General features: G+C 43.1%; 1 protein-coding gene across 2 annotated transcripts in view; it reads left to right on the forward strand.

Annotated features, from left to right (window-relative positions):
• Nucleotides 1–23,032, forward strand: part of LOC124149597 (endothelin-converting enzyme homolog) — a 48,001-nt gene extending 24,969 nt beyond the window's left edge. For both annotated transcript variants that reach the window (XM_048385408.1, XM_048385409.1), the window contains 16 exons: nucleotides 411–590; nucleotides 3,583–3,669; nucleotides 4,354–4,487; nucleotides 5,667–5,760; nucleotides 7,843–7,971; nucleotides 8,564–8,662; nucleotides 9,806–9,883; nucleotides 10,948–11,051; nucleotides 12,653–12,711; nucleotides 13,167–13,218; nucleotides 15,494–15,561; nucleotides 16,809–16,933; nucleotides 18,176–18,241; nucleotides 20,612–20,707; nucleotides 21,031–21,107; nucleotides 22,290–23,032. In XM_048385408.1, coding sequence (XP_048241365.1) covers nucleotides 411–590; nucleotides 3,583–3,669; nucleotides 4,354–4,487; nucleotides 5,667–5,760; nucleotides 7,843–7,971; nucleotides 8,564–8,662; nucleotides 9,806–9,883; nucleotides 10,948–11,051; nucleotides 12,653–12,711; nucleotides 13,167–13,218; nucleotides 15,494–15,561; nucleotides 16,809–16,933; nucleotides 18,176–18,241; nucleotides 20,612–20,707; nucleotides 21,031–21,107; nucleotides 22,290–22,389 — 1,548 coding nt within the window. In that variant the 3' untranslated portion in view covers nucleotides 22,390–23,032. The remainder of the gene's footprint in view (nucleotides 1–410; nucleotides 591–3,582; nucleotides 3,670–4,353; nucleotides 4,488–5,666; nucleotides 5,761–7,842; nucleotides 7,972–8,563; nucleotides 8,663–9,805; nucleotides 9,884–10,947; nucleotides 11,052–12,652; nucleotides 12,712–13,166; nucleotides 13,219–15,493; nucleotides 15,562–16,808; nucleotides 16,934–18,175; nucleotides 18,242–20,611; nucleotides 20,708–21,030; nucleotides 21,108–22,289) is intronic.
• The last annotated feature ends 1,645 nt before the right edge of the window (nucleotides 23,033–24,677 follow it).

Consider the following 24,677-nt stretch of genomic DNA (forward strand, 5'->3'; position numbering starts at 1 on the left):
TAAATCAGTGTTTAAGATGTGATTAACGGTCGTCTTCGCACTAAGACCTTTTTTCTAAAGATTTTGGTATTTTGCTGAAAAACGAAATAATTAAACTTTCAAATGCGCAAAGATCATTCATAGATTCACCGATACCCCTAGCCGTTTGTGTTCATGTAAATTCTTTCATCATTTTCATATTCACGTCACGTTTTATAAAGATGCCAAATGGAATATAGACAATGTGAAGAGAAAGATATATTTCTCATCCCACGGATCCTTTTTTTCCAAAAACAATTTGAAGTTTCTAACCATCTGCCAAATTTTGGAAAAACATGTATCCGAATACCAACGAATAAAAAAATAAGCACGCGCTTTACAATTTGGTTGCACCGTCATAAAACACTCACTCACTCACTCTCTATCCCTAGATTGACCAGGCCCAGCTTGGCATGCCGTCACGTGACTACTACCTCAAGCCGCGAGGCGACAACCACATCATGGTGTACCAGAACCTGGCGACAGAGGTCGCCGTCCTGTTTGGCGCTGATCGGACACAGGCTGAACAACAGATGAAAGATATGGTGGACTTTGAAATCACCATTGCCAATGTAAGTAACATAGCCAGCTCGCCATAGCAAGACCGCAGCTAGGATTTTCATAATTCGTATTCACTACCTAAAGAAGTTAAGAACAATTAAATTACATGAAAGAATCGGGTGGTTATTTATTTCTTTTGAGTAGTATTTTATTCATAAAATCCAGGTCGCTATAGCAAGACCGCAGCTAGGATTTTCGTAATTCATATTCACTACCTAAAGAAGTTAAGAACAATTAAATTACATGAAAGAATCAGGTGGTTCTTTTGAGTAGTATTTTATTCATAAAATTGATTCGTTAGTCATTCCTCGGTTGTCGTACCACATTTACAACTACTCGAAAGACGTTATGGACACATTCACAGTAATAATGTGAAAGAAAATTAATAATCTTTTGAGTAATATTTCATAATTAAGAATGGACTTCAGTATTTCATATCCCCTTGTTTACGCAAAGTGTGCACACCGTTTTGTACGTCAATATCTCCATATATGAACAAAAACTTTTGAAGTCAGCTCTTATTGAACCATTTAAACAAAAATCTAAAGTCAAAGGTACAGAATCAGTGACATCATGCAAAGCAATAATGAAACACAGCCAACGAACGTGGCCCGCTGGTGGGCGTGGCCTAACCTCTTCAGGTTTATGGAAATGAAACGGAAACGAGAAGTATTACTTGGTTAGCTTATATAATGACATGGAATCACTTGGAATTTATTTATTTAAGGATTGATTGTGTGTGTTTTTTCGGTTCATTGAGGTATGAATCGAAAAATCGATGTGCAAACAGTCAATGCTTATAATTAAAATCGACAACGTAAAACATGTTTTATCTACAATAGTTTAACCACAAACAGGTGTATATATCAAAGAAGACAAAAATGACGACATTGATAACTATTCCAGGTGTAGGAATACATACTGTGGCGTGACATGAATCAGGTGATTGTTAAATTTATGCACATAACTTGACACGCCTACATAGTCAGTAGCCAATCAACGGAGAGTAGGATCAAAACAATGTTCTGTCAATCAAGGCAAGAGGCAAGAAGAAGTGCAACAGTCAGACTGTATAAAAAAAATAACGAACCGGAACAAATATGTCCGGGAGAAGGCGGTTGTTTCAAATGACATGGTCAGTTACCGACAGATTCAAACATAAGTTCCCTGAGAACGGGAAAACCCAGTTAAAAAAAATGCTAGAAATGAAACCCGAAGACATAAAAGTTGTGGAACCGAGCCGAGCGGGAAAAAACAGGCGAGCGAGCCTGCACGTTTGCTGTTTCATTCCTTCTCGGCCTTCGGTCCCAAAGGGTTGTTTAGACAATGAATATGCACGAATTTCGCTAAGTGTCCTGTGCATGACTGTCGATACTCTTCAATAAAAAAGGGAATTCCCTCGAGTGTAATTTTGGGATTTCCCGACATTCCGTAGTAATAAAAGTAGTCCGCCTCAGTGGGCGTGGCTTAAGCTTTTACATTCATTGGGAAATGAATGCAATAACACGTGACCAATTCAACTAATCAAAATTCAGGAATATCAATGAACACAACGGAAATTTAATTATTTAAGGATTGACTGTGTATTTTTTTCGGTTCATTGAGGTATGAATAAAAAAACCGATGTGCAAACTGTATGAATCTGCGTAGCGGATTCTTACAAAAGTTTGCACATCGGTTTTTCGATTCATACCTCAATGAACCGAAAAAAATATACAGTCAATGCTTATAATTAAATTCGACAACGTTAAACATGTTTTATCTACAATAGTTTAACCCAAAACAGTTGCATATATCAAAACAGACAAAAATGACGACATTGATAAACATTCCAGGTGTAGGAATATATACAGTGGCGTGACATGTATCAGGTGATCGTTTAATTTATGCACATAACTTGACACGCCTACACAGTCAGTAGCCAATCAACGGAGAGTGGGATTAAAACAATGTTCATTAGACCTGTCAATTAAGGCAAGAGGCAAAAAGAACTGCAACAGTCAGACTGTAACGAACCGGAAAAAATATGTCGACCGAGAGAAGGCGGCTGTTTCAAATAACATGGTCATTTACTGCGTGATTCAAACATTACTTCCCTGATTACGGTAAAACTCAGTTAGAGAAATGCTAGTTAGACATGAAACCCGAAGACATGAAAGTTGAACCGAGACGAGCGGGGAAAAAACAGTCGAGAGAGCCTGCACGTTTGCTGTTTCATTCGTTTTCGGTTTCAAACGGTTGTTTGGAAAATGAATATGCATGAAAGTCGCTAAATGTCCTGTGCATGACGATATACGTGAGCAGAAAGGGAATTCCCTCGACTGTAATATTGGGATTCCCCGACATTCCGCAGTAATAAAAGTAGTGCGCCGCGGTGGGCGTGGCTTAATTTTTTACATTCATTGGGAAATGAATGCAATAACACGTGACCAATTCAGCTAATCAGAATGCAGGAATTTCCATGAACACAACGAAAATTTAATTATTTTAACATAAACGTACTTCGTAAACAAAGATTGCTTTAATGGTTCTCACGAACCAGGTGTCTTTCCACACGGCAACCATAGCGCCACGGTTATGGTAAAGTTACGTCCAAGGGCTAAAATAAACCAGCATGTTTTCGCGAACACCTGGGCCCACTTGCACAAAGCGATCTTAGCGCTAAGATGATCTTAACTCCCATACTTTAACATAGGCTTACAATAGTCGTAGCGCTAAGATCGCTTTGTGCAAGTTGGCCCTGGTGTCATCACTGATTTTCAGTGATCCATTTACATATTTTTGGACTGCTATTTTGCCCTTTAAGTCCAATGGAATGTGTTTCGGCGGATAATCGAGTCTGATTGTTCTCTGGCGTTGAGGTAATATATTTATATGGGTTATATTGACTGAATAGGTAGAAACTATTCACCTTGATAGTGAGCCTTGTTTAACGTCGTGGCGTTCACCCCAGTAGCAAATCTCAGGTGTTGCTCGCCCTTCACTCATCCTGCTGTGTTCCAGCTGACTGTGGCCCAAGCTGAGAGAAGAAACATGGACAAACTCTACCACCGCATGAGTGTCAGTGAACTGACAGCCTCCATTCCCGGGGTAAGACCAGACAAGTACTGTACGGATATCAGAGAAGTAATATATGGATATCAGAGAAGTAATGTATGGATAACAGAGAAGTAATGCATGGATATCAGAGAAGTAATGAATTGATACTAGAGTACTGTATTGATATCAGAGAAGTAATGTATGGATATCAGAGAAGTAATGTATGGATATCAGAGGATGGATATCTCAACCAAACCTGGTTGTCATATTCGGAACTTCAGCAGTCCTATCACTCAAACATTACTGAGGCATTTGGGTAGCCAAGTGGTCACAGCGTATGCCCGGCTCAAGTCCAATGTGTGAAGCCCATTTCGGGTTTCTGCCTCCGTGATGTTGCTAAATGTGGCGTAAAACCATGCTCACTCACTCACTCACTCACTCAGACCCGTGAAGATCCGGGGTAGAATATGTCTTCAGCAACCCATGCTTGCCGTAAAAGGCGACTATGCTTGTAAGAGGAGACTAACGGTATCGGGTGGTCAGGCTCGCTGACTTTGTTGAAGCATGTCATCGTATCCCAATCATCGATGCTCATGATGTCAATCACTGGATTGTCTGGTCCAGACTTGATTATTTACAGATCGACGTCATATAGCTCGGATATTGCAGAGTGCGGCGTTAAACAACAAACAAACAAAACAAAACACTCACTCACGCTTGTCTGTTTGTATTCAGTTTGACTGGCTAGGGTATCTCAAGGGCGTATTCGAGCCATTCAACCAGACCATCACAGCCTCCGAGCAGGTCGTGGTGTACACGCCTGACTATATCAAGAACATGCTTCAAGTCATCAAGAAAACCCCTTCCAAGTAAGTTTGATTGCACTTATTATCACAGTTGAATTATAACCACGAATTGATGAATTGCCCTCAGGAAAAATGCTTTATGGAGTTGCATCCCTTACCAGTAGCAGGATACACTGGCCGTGTGTCAGAATCCCTGATTCGATTGTGACTTCGTTTATCATCACCTTACATGGGCTCTTTTGTTTCGCCGATGTGGTATACACTTCTTAGACATGCGCCAATACTTTTAATTCGGGGGGGCGGTCGGGTAGCCTAGTGGTTAAAGCGTTCGCTCGTCACGCCGAAGACCCGGGTTCGATTCCCGATATGGGTACAATGTGTGAAGCCTATTTCTGGTGTCCCCCGCCGTGATATTGCTGGAATATTGCTAAAAGCGGCGTAAAACCATACTCACTCACTCACTATCTATAATTCGGGCTTTGGCGGACACGTCATGATGTAACTGAAATTCACTCACTCACTCTTAAACCTCAAACACTATATAACATAACTATTCAAAACCTCACTGAACCCAACCCCCGAACTAGTTCAAATAATTCTTCATCACGATATGGCTGAAATATTGCCAATGTGACGTTAAATCTTAACTCACTCACTCACTCAAATAATCCTTAATTGTTTCAGTTTTGCAATGAGAGATTATTACCACTACGATTCGACCAGCATGACGCCTCTCTAAGCAGAGATTTATTCAGTCCTCTTGGCAGGAAATTTTGAAAAAACCCGTTATTTTGAGCGAATTTCACTTCTACAAAACCATAACATTAGTTATAACTGTATACATTATGCTGAAGATGGTGCCATTACTGCAGCTTGAATTGGGAAATGTGTAATTCCAATTTGGTATTTTTACTGACATTTATTTGCTGCAGATTTAGGGCTGGACTAAAACTTAGTCTCTGAAAATATATTACTTTGACAGAAACAAATAACTCCAATTAAAGAAGCTTATGTGAAATGGGAGATTCAGAACCTGGGTTAAATCTAGACTTGCTTCATTTTGACTTTTGCATTATTTTAATGGCGGAGCCGAAGGAAAATAATATGGTTCAGGGACTGAGAGACTAATTAGGGGCTGAATATCGGCCTCTGGGCAGAGCGAGACAGATCCCCGCAGTGTGTCTGTATCAGCGTGTTAATATGATCTTCTCTTGTAAACTGACCCCCCAATGTCGCCCACAGAACAGTGGTCAATTACCTGATGTGGCGTATCATGATGAATCGTGTGAACAACTTGGACGAGCGGATCCGTGACATCCAGCGAGACTACAACAAGGTACGAGTAGACTACAGATACACTTACTGACGTCACGCTTCCCAGGGGTCACCCTGTGGGAGACAGGGGGCAGGGGCGAAACTACTATTGCAGCAGTAAAGCAATTGCTTACCCCGAAAGAAAGCATAATTTTTGTTTAAACCTAAAAAATATTTTTTATTTTATTTAAGTAAACCTGAAACTCTACACGGTCGAACATGATATTTATTGTCAAACTTGAAAATCGGAATCTTTACGCGCTTTAGGATTTTAGTGGTAGATGGTTTGCTCGCACAATTAGTTTCATCATAATGATAGGTCGGCTCGCGTTCAAATATGAAAATAAATAAATAAATAACCATCACATACAACGAATGAAGATGTAAAAACAAAAAAGTAATATTTTCGATTCGTTTTAATGTTCAAATTTCATTTGACATCCTAGATGTTTCTTGAATAAAAGTCCAAAATGTGTATAAATTACTAAAAAAATATATATAATAAAAGCCTACCATTATTTGTTGCAAATAAAATCTAACATAAACAGTCCAAAAATGCAAGAAATGGCGTTTAAGAGCATCTATTTTTTAAAGGTTTCGGGGGCGGTGGGGAGGGTTCACAGGAACTCGTTATTGGTCAGTATAGGGGTATACATTTTTATTAACTGACCAATAACGAGTTCCCGTGGGAGTGTTGTGTAGGACGGACGTAAGGCTGTACGGACTTCCCTTGTCTTTCGGGAGTGAAATCAGAACCGTTGGAAGCGCTCGGTAAATCACCAACGGAAGTTAAATTTAAGTGCAGTATTTCAGCCATAAAAAATGATGGCAAAGGACAGTAAAATAAGCAATACTATATGACATAAATACTGGATGATGTTGTTGACAGGATCCAGACTTAGGTCTGATGGTAACAGCTGTGGGGAGAGGCTGGTAGATTCACTCCAAGCCGAGACGAATAGTGCTGATATATATCGGAGGATATCATACCATTGTACAACCTCATAACACAAAATATACTCCCCGGGGAGCTGAGAATGACATTCGAGAGCACACTGATCCATTGACCGGGGTAATAATGGTGTAGTGATTTGAGCATACTAGTGTGTGAGTGTGTGTTTGTTTGTTTGTTGTTTAACGCCGCACACACCAATATTCAAGCTATGTGGCGGCGGTCTGTAGATAATCGAGTCTGGACCAGACAATCCAGTGATTAACAACATGGGCATCGATCCATGCAATTGGGATCGATGACATTCATCAACCAAGTCAGCGAGACTGACCACCCGATCCCGTTAGTCGCCTCTTACGACAAGCGTAGTCGCCTTTTACGACAAGTGTGGGGTGTGAGTGTGTGAGTGTGTGAGTTTGTTGAGGTGCGAGTGAGTGAGTTGGATTGAACGCCGCTTTGAACAGTATTCCAGAGACGTCACGATATACTAGTGTTTGGAATCTGGCGCATTATAAATATACTCGGTTTTTAAAGCATACAGAGTTTCTTATTCAATAGGGGCGGTGGGGTAGTCAAGTGGTTAAGGCTTCGCTCGTCACGCCGAAGACCCCGCTTCAATTCCCGACATGGGTACTATATGTGAAGCCCATTTCTGCTGTCCCCCGCCGTGATATTACTGGAATATTGCACAAAAAAAGCGGCGTAAAACCATACTCACTCATCGTCAGTACTATACGGGCTTGTATGTCCTTCGACCATGGATCAACTCGCTGCACATCCCTCTACGGTGGCACTTTATTAAATCTAGCATATTTGGCTTGACTGCGTGGACTTTGCAATCGCTGGGGATTCGTATTACAAGGCAGCAAGCCTGATAGAATTGTTTACCCATGTTAATGAATATTTGATTTTGAAATATTTTAAAAAAAATTGGTGTATTTTAAATTATGAATATGTGTTTAAAGACATGCTTTTATTGTAGCTCATGTGGTTCATGGTTTACTTTTAATGTACGATTTTTTTTATATTGCAATTTTTTTTATTGTATACGTTTTTTCATGAATGTATAACACGCTCCCGTCGTTATATAATGCCGATGCGACGTTAAACGTTAAATCACTCACTCACTATTAAATCCCGTGCTCCGTCCAGGTCATATTCGGAACCAAACGCATGCCGCCAAAATGGAGGATGTGCGTGGACTACGTCAACAACAACATGGGCGACGCCGTGGGCAGACTCTTCATCGACAACTACTTTGACAGGAAAGCCAAGCAAAATGTAAGGGATCATTGCGTAGAATTTGGTGTGGCGTGCTGTTCAAATTTTGACCTTTAAACTCTAAAAAAAATTTTTTTTCTAATTCTTGAATGGACTTATAAAGCTCAGAGGCCGATATTCAGACCTAAAAGTTAGTCTGTCCCACAGTCCCTGAACCATATTTTCCCCCCTCCGCCCAGCCCTTTCTGTAATGCAAAAACCTTTTTGCTACCATCATCATGACACGCCATGATAAAACTGCTGTATACACTCTGTTTTCTCACAATATTAGAAAACATACCACTCGAAAGATATCGAAATTTTGGTTATATCGTATGAAGCGCTCATAAAATATGTGTAATACTGTTGATAAAGGGACACGTTTGGTACAAGTATATACAGTAAACTACGGTTATAACGAACTCAAAGGGACCACTAATTTTAGTTCGTTATAACCGTAGTTCGTTATAAGCATATATACACCATATATACAACCAAAGGGCGGGACTAAAAATAAGTTCGTTATATCGGTCAGTTCGTTATAAGCGTGTTCGTTATAACCGTAGTTTACTGTAGTCTTACCAAGCTGTCACCGGCCTAATTGTCCTTGCAGGCTGTCACGATGATCCGCTACCTGAGGGACTCCTTCGAGAACCTACTGCGGAAGGCGACCTGGATGGATGAGCAGACCCGGAAATACGCCCTTCATAAGGTATATCTGAGATAATGAGTGAGTGAACAGGGTGAAACTACCGCTGTAGCAAAAAAGCAATTGCTTACACCGAAAGAAAGCACAATTATTGTTTACACCTAAAAAAGCAATTTTTTTAAAAGAAGTAAACCTCAAACTCTACACGGTCGAACGTGATATTTATTGTCCAACTTGAAAATCGGAATCTTTACGCACTTTTGGTTTTAGTGGTAGATGGTTTGTGACGAAAGAAAACCGCGCTCACACAATTAGTTTCATTATACTGATAGGTCGGTTCGCGTTAAAATATGATTTTAAAAAACAACAACATTACATACTACCAATGAACATAAGAAAACACATAAAAGTAATATTATCGATTCGTTTAATGTTCAAATTTCATTTGACATCCTAGATGTTTCTTGCAAGAAAGTCCAAAATGTATAAATATTACTAATAAAAAATATAATAAAAAATTACCATTATTCGTAGCTAATAAAATCTAACATAAATTGTCCTAAAATGCAGGAAATTGCGTTTAAGGGCCTCTAATTTAAAAAAACCTTTAACTAGCGGGTTCACATGATAAGATTTGCTTGCGGTTAGAATTAGTCTAGTTGCACCCCTGGTGAGCTGGACAGTTATATCACGGTGTGCCGTCTTCTTGTGGGACCGAAGTGAGTGATTGAGTGAGCGAGTTGGGTTTAACGCCGCTTTTAACAGTATTCCAGTTATATCGCGGCGTGTCAGCTTAATGTGGGAGGAAAGCCCGAAGTGATGCAGGTCTCTGACGTTTACCACTTCGGTGAAACCCACGAGCACGGGTATGGTGCTGACAAACCTAGAAACATAATCGGGATGAACCGGGATTCCAACCCATGTGGGACCGAAGACCGACGTGATGGGGGGTAGACGTGAAATCCACAAACACGGGTATGGTTCAAAGAAACCGGCGAACCTGGATTTGAAACCACGATCATATGTTTCTGGCACAGCCAAGGGACGCAACTCTGCCTAAACTGCAAGGAATTATTCCCTTTTAAACACAACGTATTCATGGGAATTGCGTGGACAGAGCACGCCGGCAAGTTATTGCCACCGCTATCAACCTGCCTTATCGTGATGCACAGCTCCTTAGAATGATAAACATTTTTTCTGTTCCAGGCCGAGGCAATATTGGAGGAGATCGGTTACCCTGACAACATGCTGAATGACACCATTCTCAACGATGAGTATGGGGATGTAAGAAACTTACTTTTTGTGTGTTGCTATGATTTTTTTGTTTGCTTGTTGTTTAACGCCACGCTCAGGAATATTCCAGCTATATGACGGCGGTCTGTAAATAATGAAGTCTGAACCAGACAATCCAGTGATTGACATAAAAAGCATCTATCTACGCAGTTGGGATACGATGACATGCATCAACCAAGGCAGCGAGCCTGACCACCCGATCCCGTTAGTCGCCTCTTACGACAAGCATGGGTTGCTGGGGATCAATTTTAACCCGGATGTTCACGGGACGTTGAGTATGGTACTGTTGTGACAACGCTGTAGTCAGGGTCCGCGAAATCATTTTGGGACAACCAGGGCTTTAAAAGGTTACTTTGTTCACACTCTGGATTTATTTCACAGTTGTTATTTCTTAAAGTCCAAAGTATTTTAACACGGCATTCGATGCAATATACCACATCCACTTTCTATTGACCATGGGGTCAGTGAAATACAAGTCATCGCACCAAGCCGTAACATTGATTATAATAATAATAACATTATTTGAGAACTGTTTCTGATATTTACTGCAGACCTAAGGCCAAATATCGGCTTCTGGGTCGAGATTCATCCCTGCACTACCCTGTCTAACATTCTCACTTCGTCTGAGGATTCATTTGTCAGAAACAAAATATGTAATTGATTTATTTTGTTTTCAAGTTTTTATAATTTTCATGTATTTTCCGGAAATTAAAAAAAATAATTTGTATCATAATTCATCCCCTGAATATATTGTGGTCGGTCCCCAAAACTTAAATGCAAAACTTAAACTGATTAGGATGTTACTTTTTAAGGTGTTCAAAACAGTTACATCTGCGCATATTGTTCTAACCCTAAAGACGGGAAGATTTATTTTTCTTAATTGGTCTTTTTCAAACTCTATTATTGAAAATTGTACGAAATATTTATATCAGTAGTATCCATCTTATTGAACGTTTGTTTCTATGAGCAAATAAAAAAAATACATTTTGTTTTCCTGCATTTTGTTCTAAGAGCAAATAAAAAAAATACATTTTGTTTTCCTTTGGTGTATTCAGGTGGATTTCAACGAGACGACGTATTTTGAGAATGTTCTGACGCTAATGAAGGACCGCGTCAGAGACAACGCCTGGTATCTGCGCCGCCTGGTGGACAGGGAAGAGTAAGGGAGACTACTCCGCATTCGGGTTTATGTAGCTAAGCTTGTAGTTATCCAATCTCATTAAAATCAGATCTTAGTTTTCGCTGCCGCTAAACAAAGATCTGAGGACATCCCATTACGGGTCACGTCAGAACGACCTTTCGCGAGTTTTGACCGACCAATGAAATGACTGACAAGAAATCGACATTAGCCAATCAGAAGGCAGCTTTCTCGAGCTTTACGACACTAGTTTCAACTGGCGACGACGCTTCGAAACATATTTTGACTTCTTCTCGATTACAAAAATTAAAACTGATAAGAAGAACATTCTGGGATGGCTAATAGAAGGTCTAGCTTGTATGGATTCAGTCGTAAAGCCCGTAACTATCGTTCGGAATACCCCGTGTTAAAGTTTTCGTGGCTGCATGATCGGGAATCACATTCCGACTGGCACTTTCATGATCTGGTAAGCGACGCTCTGATTGGTCGGATGAAAGATCGTTCTGACGTGACCCCTAATGGGATGTCCTCAGATCTTTGTTTAGCGGTAGCGAGAACTAAGATCTGATTTAAATGAGATTGGTAGTTATCATCTAGACAGGACCCCAGTCAAGCTGATCTGTACGAGCTAATAAACGGGGTTAAGATTCTGTCGTCATCTGGAGCGGTGACCAGTTATGATCGAGCGCGTGAGTGTGAGTCAGTCAGTCAGTGCTTGTGATTTGATTGTTCGTTGTTTAACGCCGCACTCAGCAATATTCCAGCTTTATGGCGGCGGTCTGTAAATAATCCAGTCTGGGCCTTACAATCGTGGCTGACATCATGAACATCGATCCACGCAACTGGGATACGATGACATGCATCAACCAGTCAGCCAGCCGATCCCATTAAACAGGCATGGGCTGCGGAAGACCTATTATCTAACCGGATCTTCACGGTAGCGAGCTTGTGAGAGTTGAGGAGAATGAGATAATGAGTGAGTGAGTGAGTTGTGTTTAACGCCGATTTCAACAGTATGTCGGCTATATGTCATTATGTCGGCGTATCAGCTACCTTTGGGAGGAAAGACCGAAGTTCTGAAGGTCTTAGACGCGATGACAAACCCAAAAATATTATCAGGGCGAACCGAATTTGGAACCCACGATCATGGGTTTCTGCCACGGCTAACACTGCACAGCTAATTGCGGTGCCTTACATGACTGAACTGTCCTTGCCCTCCCGGCACGTCAGTTTTGATATCTACTTTTTTCATGTGAAAGCGCAGCGCTCGATAAGCGGATACTCTCACAACTAAGGGACGCAACCCTGCATAGCGATTTGCGGCGCCTTAGAGCTCTGGGCCATCAGTGCCGCTCGGAGTCGGGTCACACGCAGACGGTGTTCACTTCGTTATGTGTTACCAGTACATATTAATATTCAGAAGCTAGTTTTTAAGGAAAACAAAAGATTTCAATGTTTCAACACATTAATTTATTTTAGTATTTGTGGCATACAAAGCTTAACATGAATTGTGTTTCATCTTGGGAAATAATTGAGTAGAACAAATCCTGGAACGGATTTTTATTTGATTTTTTTGTCGATTTGTTTCTGTCGATGAATAAACGTGATGGCGTTTGTTTTAGGTGGACGACAACCCCCGCCATTGTTAACGCCTTCTACAGCCCCAACAGAAACTCCATCAGTACGTAGAACTTCGTCATTGGCCTCAGAAATTATGTTTCTTTTTAATTCATGCATTGTAAAATAATAGTTCACAAATATAAAATATGATGCCGTAATTTCCTCTTCAGGAACATAGATGGGTGAGTGAATATTGTTTCTCGCCGTTATTTGTTATTTATTTAAGATTAAGAGTATTGGTAAATTAAGCCTAGGATTATAAGGCTAGGGTTATTGATGAATCCAGGCGAGGATTATATGTAAATCAAGGCTAGGATTATCCATGAATTAATGATTAACGCTAAGATGAGTTCACAGTTAGTCTGACATCCCTTGAGACCAGATAAAGATATTCTTGAATTGTCACGTTGTCCAAGTTGAAAATATCCATCAGGCTTAAATTCTGGACTTTAAGTCACTGTCTTCCTTTGGTGTTACCACGTGACCTTCAAACATGCATTACGTCTGTCCCTCCAGCATTCCCCGCGGCTATACTGCAGCCTCCATTCTACAGCAAGGAATACCCCATGTAAGTACGCTGTGTGGACCGCCTCTTTCTGCCAGGGAGGTGGAGGTCGGCGGTTCGATCCCCTGTCCTCGTACCAGAGACGTTAAAATGTGGTACTTGTTCTTACCCTGCCTGGCGCTCTGCAATATGGGGGCAGTGGGGAAGCCTAGTGGTTAAAGCGTCCGCTCGTCACGCCGAAGCCCCGGGTTCGATTCCCCACATGGGTACAATGTGTGAAGCCCATTTCTGGTGTCCCTCGCCGTGCTATTGCTGAAATATTGCTAAAAGCGGCGTAAAACCAAACTCACTTGGCACTAAGGGTGAGTGAGTGAGTTGGGGCTTAACGCCGCTTTTAACAATATTCCAGTTACATCGCGGCGTGTCAGGAAAGCCCGAAGTGATGCAGGTCTCAGACGTTTACCACTTCTGTTAACCCCATCTTCCCGAGGCAAAAGAGTTAACTGACTTTAAAAGTCCAGTTTCCACCCTTGCCGAACTAGGCTGGAATTACTGGGCTCGATCGTAGCGCCACCAGTGGCTATTACCAGTTATGTCCCTTCTAAGCCTCTCCTATGGACCAATCAGATTCCACCTCTCGTATCACTTGCGTTTGCTTCACACAAAATGGTGGCGCCCGGTCAGGACGATCTGATCCGACAGTTTACGAATCGGATTTCAATTTCGGTGCGCGATTTTGATTGGACTATGCATAGACTCGTTAGTCCAGCCAAAATGTAACTCCATAATACCAGCCTAGTTCGACAAGGGTGGAAACGGGACTTTTAATCTATGTCTATGTTAATCTATGTTAACCTGTGGCGTGGTAGGTCAGTTTGCACTATATGACCTACTATATAAAGTCCGAACTGGTGCTTGAACGTCTCCTCACTCAACGTTGTATGTACAGTGAGACCTCGCTAATCTGGACAAAGTCGTTCTCAACGAAACTATCAACACCCAATGTCCCATCTCGAGGCAAGAGCGTCGACTAAATAACAACCTGCAAACAAATTTTATCCTTTCGAAACTTAATATCTTTTTTGGTATTTCCACTCAAAACCATGTAACAAATCATATTATTATATTAGCAAAAAGATTCATCTACATATCAAACATAAAACAACAAGATTTATCTTTCGAGCAATTTCTTTCACTACTAAAAGACACAATTTGTTTGGAAAGTTTTATCGCTAAACAAAATAATCAATTTAACCAATATGCTCAGAAATGGCAAAACTTACATCTCATAATCTAACGAAGCAGTTGAAACATACTACCTGTTAATTAGTAATCATCTATTTCTTGTAAACAAATATTTATAATCTCCCTCAGTTTGAGAAGACGACATATCCTACACAACCTGCCTGTCCTCACCTATGGAAACTATAACTTGTGTTAATACTGTCATATATTAATACCTACACTTGTAACAATATACATGAAATGGAAAAATAAATAAAAAATGTAAAAAAAAGAAAAAAGAGCGTCGACTAGCCTTTTTATCAAAGTCTTGTTTCCACCCTTGCCACATCAAGCCCACTTTCAAGCATCACTAAATCTGATTGGACAATCGCATATATGGATAGTCCAATCAGAGAACCGCTCACAAAATCTACATCCATGACTGGTACACCTTCGTATGACAGTGATTTACCAGTGCCTGTCCTTGTTGACACGGATATGTATTTTTCATCTTTTAATCCCCCAACGGTTGCCTATGTCTTTGTTTCAGGGATTAAATCGCGGATGTTTTCGTTATCTGATCGACTAGGTCGTCGCCTATGGTAGTCGCCATATTTGTGAAGCTATACGATCTCATTGGATATCGCGTTTCCATTTCAAGGGGCACAACTCGTTATCTACGCGAGGTGGCGCCAGGGTCGAGCCAAGAAACGTGGCCCTGGTGTGGCAAGGGTTAAAACTATGCTTTAATATAGGCTAGTGGGCACGCTTGCCTCGGGAAGATGAATGCAAACGTGCGGTTTATAAACTGTCACGGTTGGTTGGTTGGTTTGTTGTTTAACGCCGCACTCAGCAATATTCCAGCTATATGACGGTGGTCTGTAAATAATCAAGTCTGAACCAGACAATCTAGAGGTTGATATCATGAGCATCGATCCACGCAATTAGGATCGATGACATGTATCAACCAAGTCAGCGAGCTTGACCATTCGATCCCGTTAGTCGCCTCTTACTGACACCCATTGAACTGTTTCTTATGACAGCCACGGAAACGTTTTCTATAACACCAATTGAAGTGTTTCTTATGACAGCCAGTGAAATGTTTCTGTTCCAGGTCCCTTATTTTCGGCGGAATAGGAATGGTCATTGGTCATGAAATCACGCACGGCTTTGATGACGAAGGTACTGTAGACGGTGGACCCACTTTTATGACAAAAAGTTCATATTTTTAAATTCTCAGAATGTGTAACTTGAGTAAACAATTGTGTGTAAAATAAATGTCATGAATGTTACACTCAATATAGATCATCAGTATCACGTTTGCCTCGGGAAGATGAACGAAATCGTGCGGACTATCAACTGTTTAGATTAACAAATCTCGGTTTGTTTGTTTGTTGTTTAACGCCATGCTCGGCAATATTCCAGCTATATCATGGCGGTCTGTAAACAATCGAGTCTGGACCAGACAATGCAGTGATTGATATCATGAGCATCGATCTTCACAATTGGGATACGATGACTGCATCAACCACGTCAGCGAGCCTTACCACACGATCCCATCCCGTTAATCGCCTCTAACCACAAGCATGGGTTGCTGAAAACCATTTCTAAAACAGTATCTTCACCGAGGTCGTTATCGAAAAACGAGCCAAATATGAAATATGTTTTCATAAGCAATCGCCCCTGTACAAGGTGCAGGTCCCAGGACACAGTCAATGCCTCTGTTTGCTGGTGGCGACACGGGTGGCCAGACGCTCAAGGTGCCGCAAATTGTTGTGCAGAGTTGCGTCCCATAGGCGTGCCAGAATGATTGGGCCTATGTTTGTGGGTTCGAATCCCTGATGGGCAATTATGTTTCTAGGTCTGTCAGCACGTGGTCCTGTGCACAGCGCACAGATCACAAATCAGGTGAAGTTAAGCAACGCCGGTCTCGGAGAGTAGTTGATGGGTGACCACGTTCAGAAGCTTGACTCCTGAGAGTTTCTAGGGCTTCGGTCCTGCCCCACACTAAAGCACATGTACCACATGTGGTGTCTCCTTAGGCAAGTGACTTTGTTCGAAATGTGCCTCTGTTCACCCAGCAGTGAGTGGGTACCCGGTAGGATCAGATGGTGGCTGTTAACCTTCTAGCGCCTCACAGGCAGCTTGGGTTGTATACTCCCCAAGGAGCTGAGAATGAAAATCGAGTGCTCACTGATCCATTGACCGGGGTAATAATAGTGTAGCGTTATGAGCATCCACTTGGTGAATGGAATCTGGCACATTATAAATGCACTTATTGTTATTATTAACCGTGCTTGTGGGTTTCACCAAAGTGGTAAACGCGAGAGACCTGAATCACTTCGGGTTTCCCCCCATATCAAGCTGCCAGACGTGAAGATAACTGCAAGTGACTATTGACCCAACTCACGCACTCCCTTTGTATGCAGGTCGCCAGTACGACATGGTGGGGAACTTCCATCAATGGTGGACCAACTCCTCTTTGGCCAAGTTCACCAATTTAGCCAAGTGCTTGGTGGACCAGTATTCCAGCTTCTCCATTAAGGAAGATCATGTGAGTACCTGAGGAGACCATGTGAGTACTTGAGGAGATCATGTGAGTATCTGAGGAGATCATGTGAGTCCCTGAGGAGATAATGTGAGTACCTGAGGAGATAATGTGAGTACATGAGGAGATCATGTGAGTATCCGAGGAAACCATGTGAGTACCTGAGGAGATTAAGTAAGCTTTCCTTAACCACCTTGGTCTCGGTAATCAAGTTTTCCTTTACCTTCACATTTCTCCAAATAGAGCTGATCTTAGCCTTCACAAATTCTCAAAAGTTAAAAGCTATTCTTAACCTTCACTGTTCTTGGGACTTTAGCTATCCTTTACTTTTGAAGTCATCTTTAACCTTCTCAAAATTGAACTGCTCTTAACTTACAAGTGTCCAAAGTTGGCATTTCCTTCACTTCTTGTAAATGTGGAAGCTCCAACATAAACACATTTGTATGGACAAGGAAAATAGTTGTTCCCCAAATTAAATCGTTCACTGTACACGCTGAATGGTCTAAAAGAAAGCGTGTTGCTGTTTCAGAATAAGAGTATGTGTTTTAAAGCACTGGCTATCTTTTGTCTCACGCCACGCCACGCCGCGCCACGGCATGCCACGCCACCCCACCCCACCCCACCCCACCCCACCCCACCCCGCCCCACCCCACGCCACGCCCAACTGCCTTTGCATCGCAAAATAATACATTGTCAGCCCCTTATGAACCTTACAAATGACAAGTCCCAATGACAATGGGAGTCTTAACAAAATCGACCTCCTCCGTGGTCTACTGGTAGAGCGTCCGCCCGGAGAGCGGAAGGTCCCGGGTTCGATCCCCGGCTGCGTCCTACCAAAAGACGTTAAAAGATGGCGCTCGGCATTAAGGGGCTAAAACAAGGAATGGTCAGCTCGGAGTCTGAGTGTACTGTGTCTGAGTGGTGTATTCATGTTAATCTGCGACATCATTGGCCTCAGTGTGCTAGCACTATAAAATTAGTCCAGAGAAGTACAAGCAGCCACACACACATAGCTCGTTCCTATATAAGTGCAATAATCTTGGACGCGACGTTTAACCCCATTTCACCTCACCACCACCTCACCTCACCTCACCTCACCTTAACAAAATGAATCCTCACAAATGTTGTAACACTATGCTATTGTTTATAGTTATCTCAAATGCTTTACTCTTCACGATCCTATGTCTTGCAGTTTTATAGAGAAACGACTCCATTTGTCTTGTGTTTAACATAGGAATTGCATTTCAGGTGAATGGCAAGATGACCCTTGGGGAAAACATGGCGGACAATGGCGGAATCAAGGCATCCTTCGAGGTAGGTTCTGTCTGTCAGACTGGTTGATTTACTCTCAGCTGTATAACCCCGTGGCACGGTCTGTTAATAATCCTGTCTGGGCCGGACAAACCAGTGGTACGATGACACGCATTGATGTGAGCGAGCCTGGCCACGATTCATTTTGATGGTTGCTAGGGACCAATTTGAACCTGGGCCCCGACTGAGATTCCCGGTCTACGACAAGCATGGGGTGCTGGGGATTCCCAGTTGACAAGCATGGGGTGTTAGGGATTCCCAGGTGACAAGCATAGGGTGTTAGGGATTCCCAGTTGACAAGCATAGGGTGTTGGGGATTCCCAGGTGACAAGCATGGGGTGTTGGGGATTCCCAGGTGACAAGCATAGGGTGTTTGGGATTCCCAGGTGACAAGCATGGGGTGTTAGGGATTCCCAGTTGACAAGCATAGGGTGTTGGGGATTCCCAGGTGACAAGCATAGGGTGTTGGGGATTCCCAGGTGACAAGCATAGGGTGTTGGGGATTCCCAGGTGACAAGCATGGGGTGTTGGGGATTCCAAGGTGACAAGCATAGGGTGTTAGGGATTCCCAGGTGACAAGCATGGGGTGCTGGGGATTCCCAGTTGACAAGCATGGGGTGTTAGGGATTCCCAGGTGACAAGCATAGGGTGTTGGGGATTCCCAGGTGACAAGCATGGGGTGTTTGGGATTCCCAGGCTACGACAAGCATGGGGTGTTGGGGATTCCCAGGTGACAAGCATGGGGTGTTGGGGATTCCCAGGCTACGACAAGCATGGGGTGTTGGGGATTCCCAGGTGACAAGTATGGGGTGTTGGGGATTCCCAGGCTACGACAAGCATGGGGTGTTGGGGATTCCCAGACGACAAGCATGGGGTGTTGGGGATTCCCAGGCTACGACAAGCATGGGGTGTTGGGGATTCCCAGGTGACAAGCATGGGGTGTTGGGGATTCCCAGGTTACAAGCATAGGGTGTTAGGGATTCCCAGTTGACAAGCATGGGGAGTTGGGGATTCCCAGGTTACAAGCATAGGGTGTTGGGGATTCCCAGTTGACAAGCATAGGGTGTTGGGGATTCCCAGTTGACAAGCATAGGGTGTTGGGGATTCCCAGGTGACAAGCATAGGGTGTTTGGGATTCCCAGGCTACGACAAGCATGGGGTGTTGGGGATTCCCAGGTGACAAGCATGGGGTGTTGGGGATTCCCAGGCTACGACAAGCATGGGGTGTTGGGGATTCCCAGGTGACAAGCATGGGGTGTTGGGGATTCCCAGGCTACGACAAGCATGGCGTGTTGGGGATTCCCAGGTGACAAGCATAGGGTGTTGGGGATTCCCAGGTGACAAGCATAGGGTGTTAGGGATTCCCAGTTGACAAGCATAGGGTGTTAGGGATTCCCAGGTGACAAGCATGGGGTGTTGGGGATTCCCAGGCTACGACAAGCATGGGGTATTGGGGATTCCCAGGTGACAAGCATGGGGTGTTGGGGATTCCCAGGTGACAAGCATATGGTGTTAGGGATTCCCAGTTGACAAGCATGGGGAGTTGGGGATTCCCAGTTGACAAGCATGGGGTGTTGGGGATTCCCAGGCTACGACAAGCATGGGGTGTTGGGGATTCCCAGGTGACAAGCATAGGGTGTTGGGGATTCCCAGGCTACGACAAGCATGGGGTATTGGGGATTCCCAGGTGACAAGCATGGGGTGTTGGGGATTCCCAGGTGACAAGCATATGGTGTTAGGGATTCCCAGTTGACAAGCATGGGGAGTTGGGGATTCCCAGTTGACAAGCATGGGGTGTTGGGGATTCCCAGGCTACGACAAGCATGGGGTGTTGGGGATTCCCAGGTGACAAGCATGGGGTGTTGGGGATTCCCAGTTGACAAGCATGGGGTGTTTTGACACAAACTGTACCGATAAACAAATGATTTTAAGGAGGGATTCTTTGACCAAAGGACTAGTGAGTGAGTTGGTTTTAACGCCTCTTTTAACAGTATTCCAGTTATATCACGGCGTGTCAGCTTAATGTGGGAGGAAAGCCCGAAGTGATGCAGGTCTCAGACGTTTACCACTTCGGTGAAACCCACGAGCACGGGTATGGTGCTGACAAACCTTGAAACATAATCGGGGCGAACCGGGATTCGAACCCACAATCAAAGGTTTCTTGCGTGCTCAAAGGACGCAACTCTGCACAGTGAATCGCGGCGCCTTAGGCGACTGGGCCACCCGTGCCCCCATCCAAAGGACTAGTAACCATACGAGAGATCTTATTAGTTTGTTGATCGATCGATACGTCAGTCTTGTGGCAGTTTACGGAACGGGGCCAGCGGTAAAGAATGACATTGATACTGATGGAATTGTTACGGTCTGTTTCAGGCTTACCGGAAGTGGGTGTCCGAAAACGGAGAAGAACCGCCACTTCCGGGTTTGGAACTATCACATGAGCAGCTGTTCTTCGTCAACTTTGCTCAGGTAACGGGAGGCGAATATTGTGGCATTAATATCTTCTCTAAATTGGATTCAGCAATAAAAATGTTCTCCATTCTTTGACCTTACTAGCTGCGCACCATGGGAGGATCCTGGATTTTTAATAGGGAGGGGTCCAAAATATCAAAAGTCACTCTCAGATACACTTACTGCCTAAAACATACCACATTTGGTTTTCAAAACGGGCCCACCCACCCCGAAGCCTGGACCCTCCTGTGTGCACACACACCAGATAGCCATTAACGCCCCTTCCGAAACAACCAAGCGTGTCTCATCTTGATTCTTTCTCCACGTGAATTTATTTGCAGGGATGGTGTTCATTGAGCACTGATGCGGCTCTTCACAACCAGATCATCACCGACCCCCACAGTCCCTCCAAGTTCAGGTGAGACAGTCATTGAGGGAGTGGGTTAATTAGGTGTGAGCTGACATGTCTGTTTGATTGTTGTTTAACGCCACACTCAACAAAATTGAAGCGATAATAATCGAGGCAATCCAGTGATGACATCACGAACATCGATCTAATTAATTGAGATACAATGACATGTATCACTGCGAATGACCACCCAATCCCATTAGTCGCTTCTTACGACAAGCAAGGATTGCTGGAGACAAGTTCTACCCCGGATCTTAAGTGTGTGTGTGTTTGTGTGTGTGTGTGTGTGTGTGTGTGTGTGTGTGTGTGGGGTGGGGGGGGGGGGGGGGGGGGGGGGGGGGGGGGTCATTTAACCCTGAAGGGCTTACCTCATTGGTTAGGCAGACAAGGCGTCCGACCTCAGATCAGAAGGTCCGTGGTTCGAACCTGCCCACTGAACCTCAGTAGCCTACTATATGGCCTATACTGTGGAGGGAGGAGTGTGTATAGCAGAGCGTGGAGCCCAAATACCTTCCCGGAACGGAATTTCTCAGCCGCTACATTGACAATCAGCAGTAATATTTTTGTTTTGAAGTAGCCAAGTCGTCTAATACATCGCATTTAGCGTCTCTTAGTGGTGCCAGAAACGTATTATCGTGGGTTCAGATCCTTTTGTCGCCCTAGCCATGTTTTTGGGTTTGTCATCACTGCACCAATGCTCGTGAGTTTCAACAATGTGCTACTTGTTACCCTGTGTCCCTGTTACTCGGCATTAAGGGGCTAAAACTAGGATTGATCGGCTCGGAGTCAGTATACTGTGTCTGAGTGGGGTATTCATGTTAAACTGCGGCATGGTATCTCAGCAGGCTAGCCATATTAACGGGCATAAACCCCGACTAGTACAAGCAGCCTCACACATGTGCATGCGCGTGTCTGTATAAGTACAATAATCTTGAATGCAACATTAAATCCCATTTCACCTCACTCAGGGCTTACTCGCTCCCTGCTTCCCTCACTCACTCACTCACTCACCCACTCACTCACTCACTCACTCACTCTTTCCCTCACTCACTCCTTCCCTCACTCACTCACTCACTCCTTCCCTCACTCACTCCTTCCCTCACTCACTCACTCACCCCTTCCCTCACTCCTTCCCTCACTCACTCCTTCCTTCACTCCTTCACTCACTCACTCTCGTTTCCATGGTTTCAGGGTTATCGGCACAGTGTCAAATTCGGACTACTTCAGAGATGCCTTTAAATGCAGTCCCAAAACCAAAATGAATCCGGACAACAAGTGTGGCGTGTGGTGATTGGCTTAGACATGGAGCAGTCTGATTGGTTGAAAGTTGGCGCAATGTGATTGGTTCACATCTACATGGCAATCGTGTGTTGTGAAAAACTGATATTTCAACAGTGTGGAAAAAACTGTGATTGCGAACAATTACTTGAATGGATAATGGTGATTCCACATGTCAAATCACTCAATTGACGAATTGTGTTTTATGGGGATGATGTATTCTTGAAAATCGAACAGGAACATCACATCAGTTTAGATTACAAGACAAGGAAAGAAAATTCGCTTCGTACAATGAACACTCTCATTAAAATCAGATCTGAATTCTTGCTGACCCTAAACAAAGATCTGAGGACATTCCATGCTTTCTGATTGGCTAATATCGACTTCTTGTTTGTCTTTTCATTGGTCGGTCAAAGTTCGCGAAAGGTCGTCGACGTGATAGGACGTCCTGAGATATTTGTTTATGGGTATCGAGAACTAAGATTTGATTTTAATGAGATTGTGAAATGAAACATGAAGAAAGGTGACTAAATGTATGTTATATATACACATACTGATGAAATAAAATAACGGAACATGTAACAAATGTTTCATATCGACATTATTAAGACAAACAGTAAAATACATGGGCGGATACAGAGGGGGGGGGGGGGGGGAGGTGCGGGGGTGCGCAACCTCCTTTTTATTTCGAAAAAAATCTTTATTTCTGTATAAATTACCACCCTGTCACCACATTATCTTGTGGGTAAATACGGACTTTTGTGCCGTTCCCTTATTTCGGTTCATCAGTATATGTTAGAAACGATCAGGTACTATTGATATTGATATGTCCGTTCTGATATATCTTTGTAGAAGATATTATTGTCTTATGTAATAATATTTATGTACGTCACGTGAGGTTATTGCTAGTTAAACATGTCACTATTTCTATTTTTGTTTGTAAGTAATATATGTTGGTTGTTGGTGTTAAGAAAATATTTGTTTCTGGAGAATGTTTGTTTTGTCTGATGCTTTGGGTGTGATCCATTGGTTCAACGTGTAATTGTTTGATATCGATAATAGTTCAATACAGATTACATAGTTACAGAATAACTCCACAAATCGGAACTACAGATCTGCCCATCGGGAAATAATTGTTTTTATGTGCAAAAAGTGCAGAAATAATTCAAATGATCCGTAATCCCGTGTAACGAATAGAATATTTAATAAAAACATATATCCAAAATAAAGTATACCACGAGTTTCAAAGACTATGAAAGAACATCAAAAGCATGTAGAAAGTCAATATGTATATAGTACATTACAGCTGTGTAATGTGTAAAACTGTTCATGGTATCCGAACAAAAACGTTACTACTGACAGAGACACAAAGACACATGGCGGTCAAAAGTGAGTTTCACAATATCACTGTCACACCAATGGTTGAACACGGCTTTAAAAACTCCGAAAGCACATTTAAAACCAACTTAATACCGAGAATGTCCACATTGGGCATCAATGCACGCCTGAACACGACGTCGCACGATGACCTCAAACGTCGGATGACGTTGGGAGTAATCTGCTGCCATTCAAGGAGACGTTGTTCCAGATCTTGACGTTGACTGGAGCCGTTGGTCGTCCTCTGATCTTTCGGTCAACGAGATCCCATAAAGGGTTCATATCATGAGAACATGCCGGCCAGGGTAAAACGTGAATGGCCACGTTGTTCAGAAAGTTCTGTTTGAGCCTTGCCGTATGCGGTCTCCCATTGTCTTGCTGAGGACAATGCCACTTGGCTGTTGCTGAATGTTGCCGATGGCGATTCAGAGTGTCGTAAATAACAACGAGCCTCGTTTTGACATCACCGCAGATACCGCCCCCAAGTGGCTGAACGTGTTGAACACAATTTGGCACCAAACGTTCACCTACTCGTCTGTATACTCGCTTCCGACCATCATTTCTGTAAAGCAATATCTACTCTAATCGGAGAACATGACCCCGTGATATAACTGGAATAATGTTAAAAGCGGCGTTAAACACAACAAACTCACTCACTCTTATAATATGGCTAGCCCGCTGAGATACCATGGCGCAGTTTAACTCTTATATATATATGTCAGTCGAGTGACTCTGTGTCCCAGTGCCGTCGCTGTCGTTGCCGTCGCTGTCGTTGCCGTCGCTGTAATATAGCGGTTTCGGAGATGAATGTTCCGGATGTGGTGGTCTTCAATGGGCTTTTACGCCTGTCTGTCTGTCTGTTGTAAACGTTGCATCAATCTGGTGATGGTGACACGGGTGCATCCAAGCGTCCTTGCAATGGCG

This window comes from Haliotis rufescens, unplaced genomic scaffold (genome assembly GCF_023055435.1).
Source record: "Haliotis rufescens isolate VD_foot unplaced genomic scaffold, xgHalRufe1.0.p SCAF_58, whole genome shotgun sequence".
Lineage (NCBI taxonomy): Eukaryota > Metazoa > Mollusca > Gastropoda > Lepetellida > Haliotidae > Haliotis > Haliotis rufescens.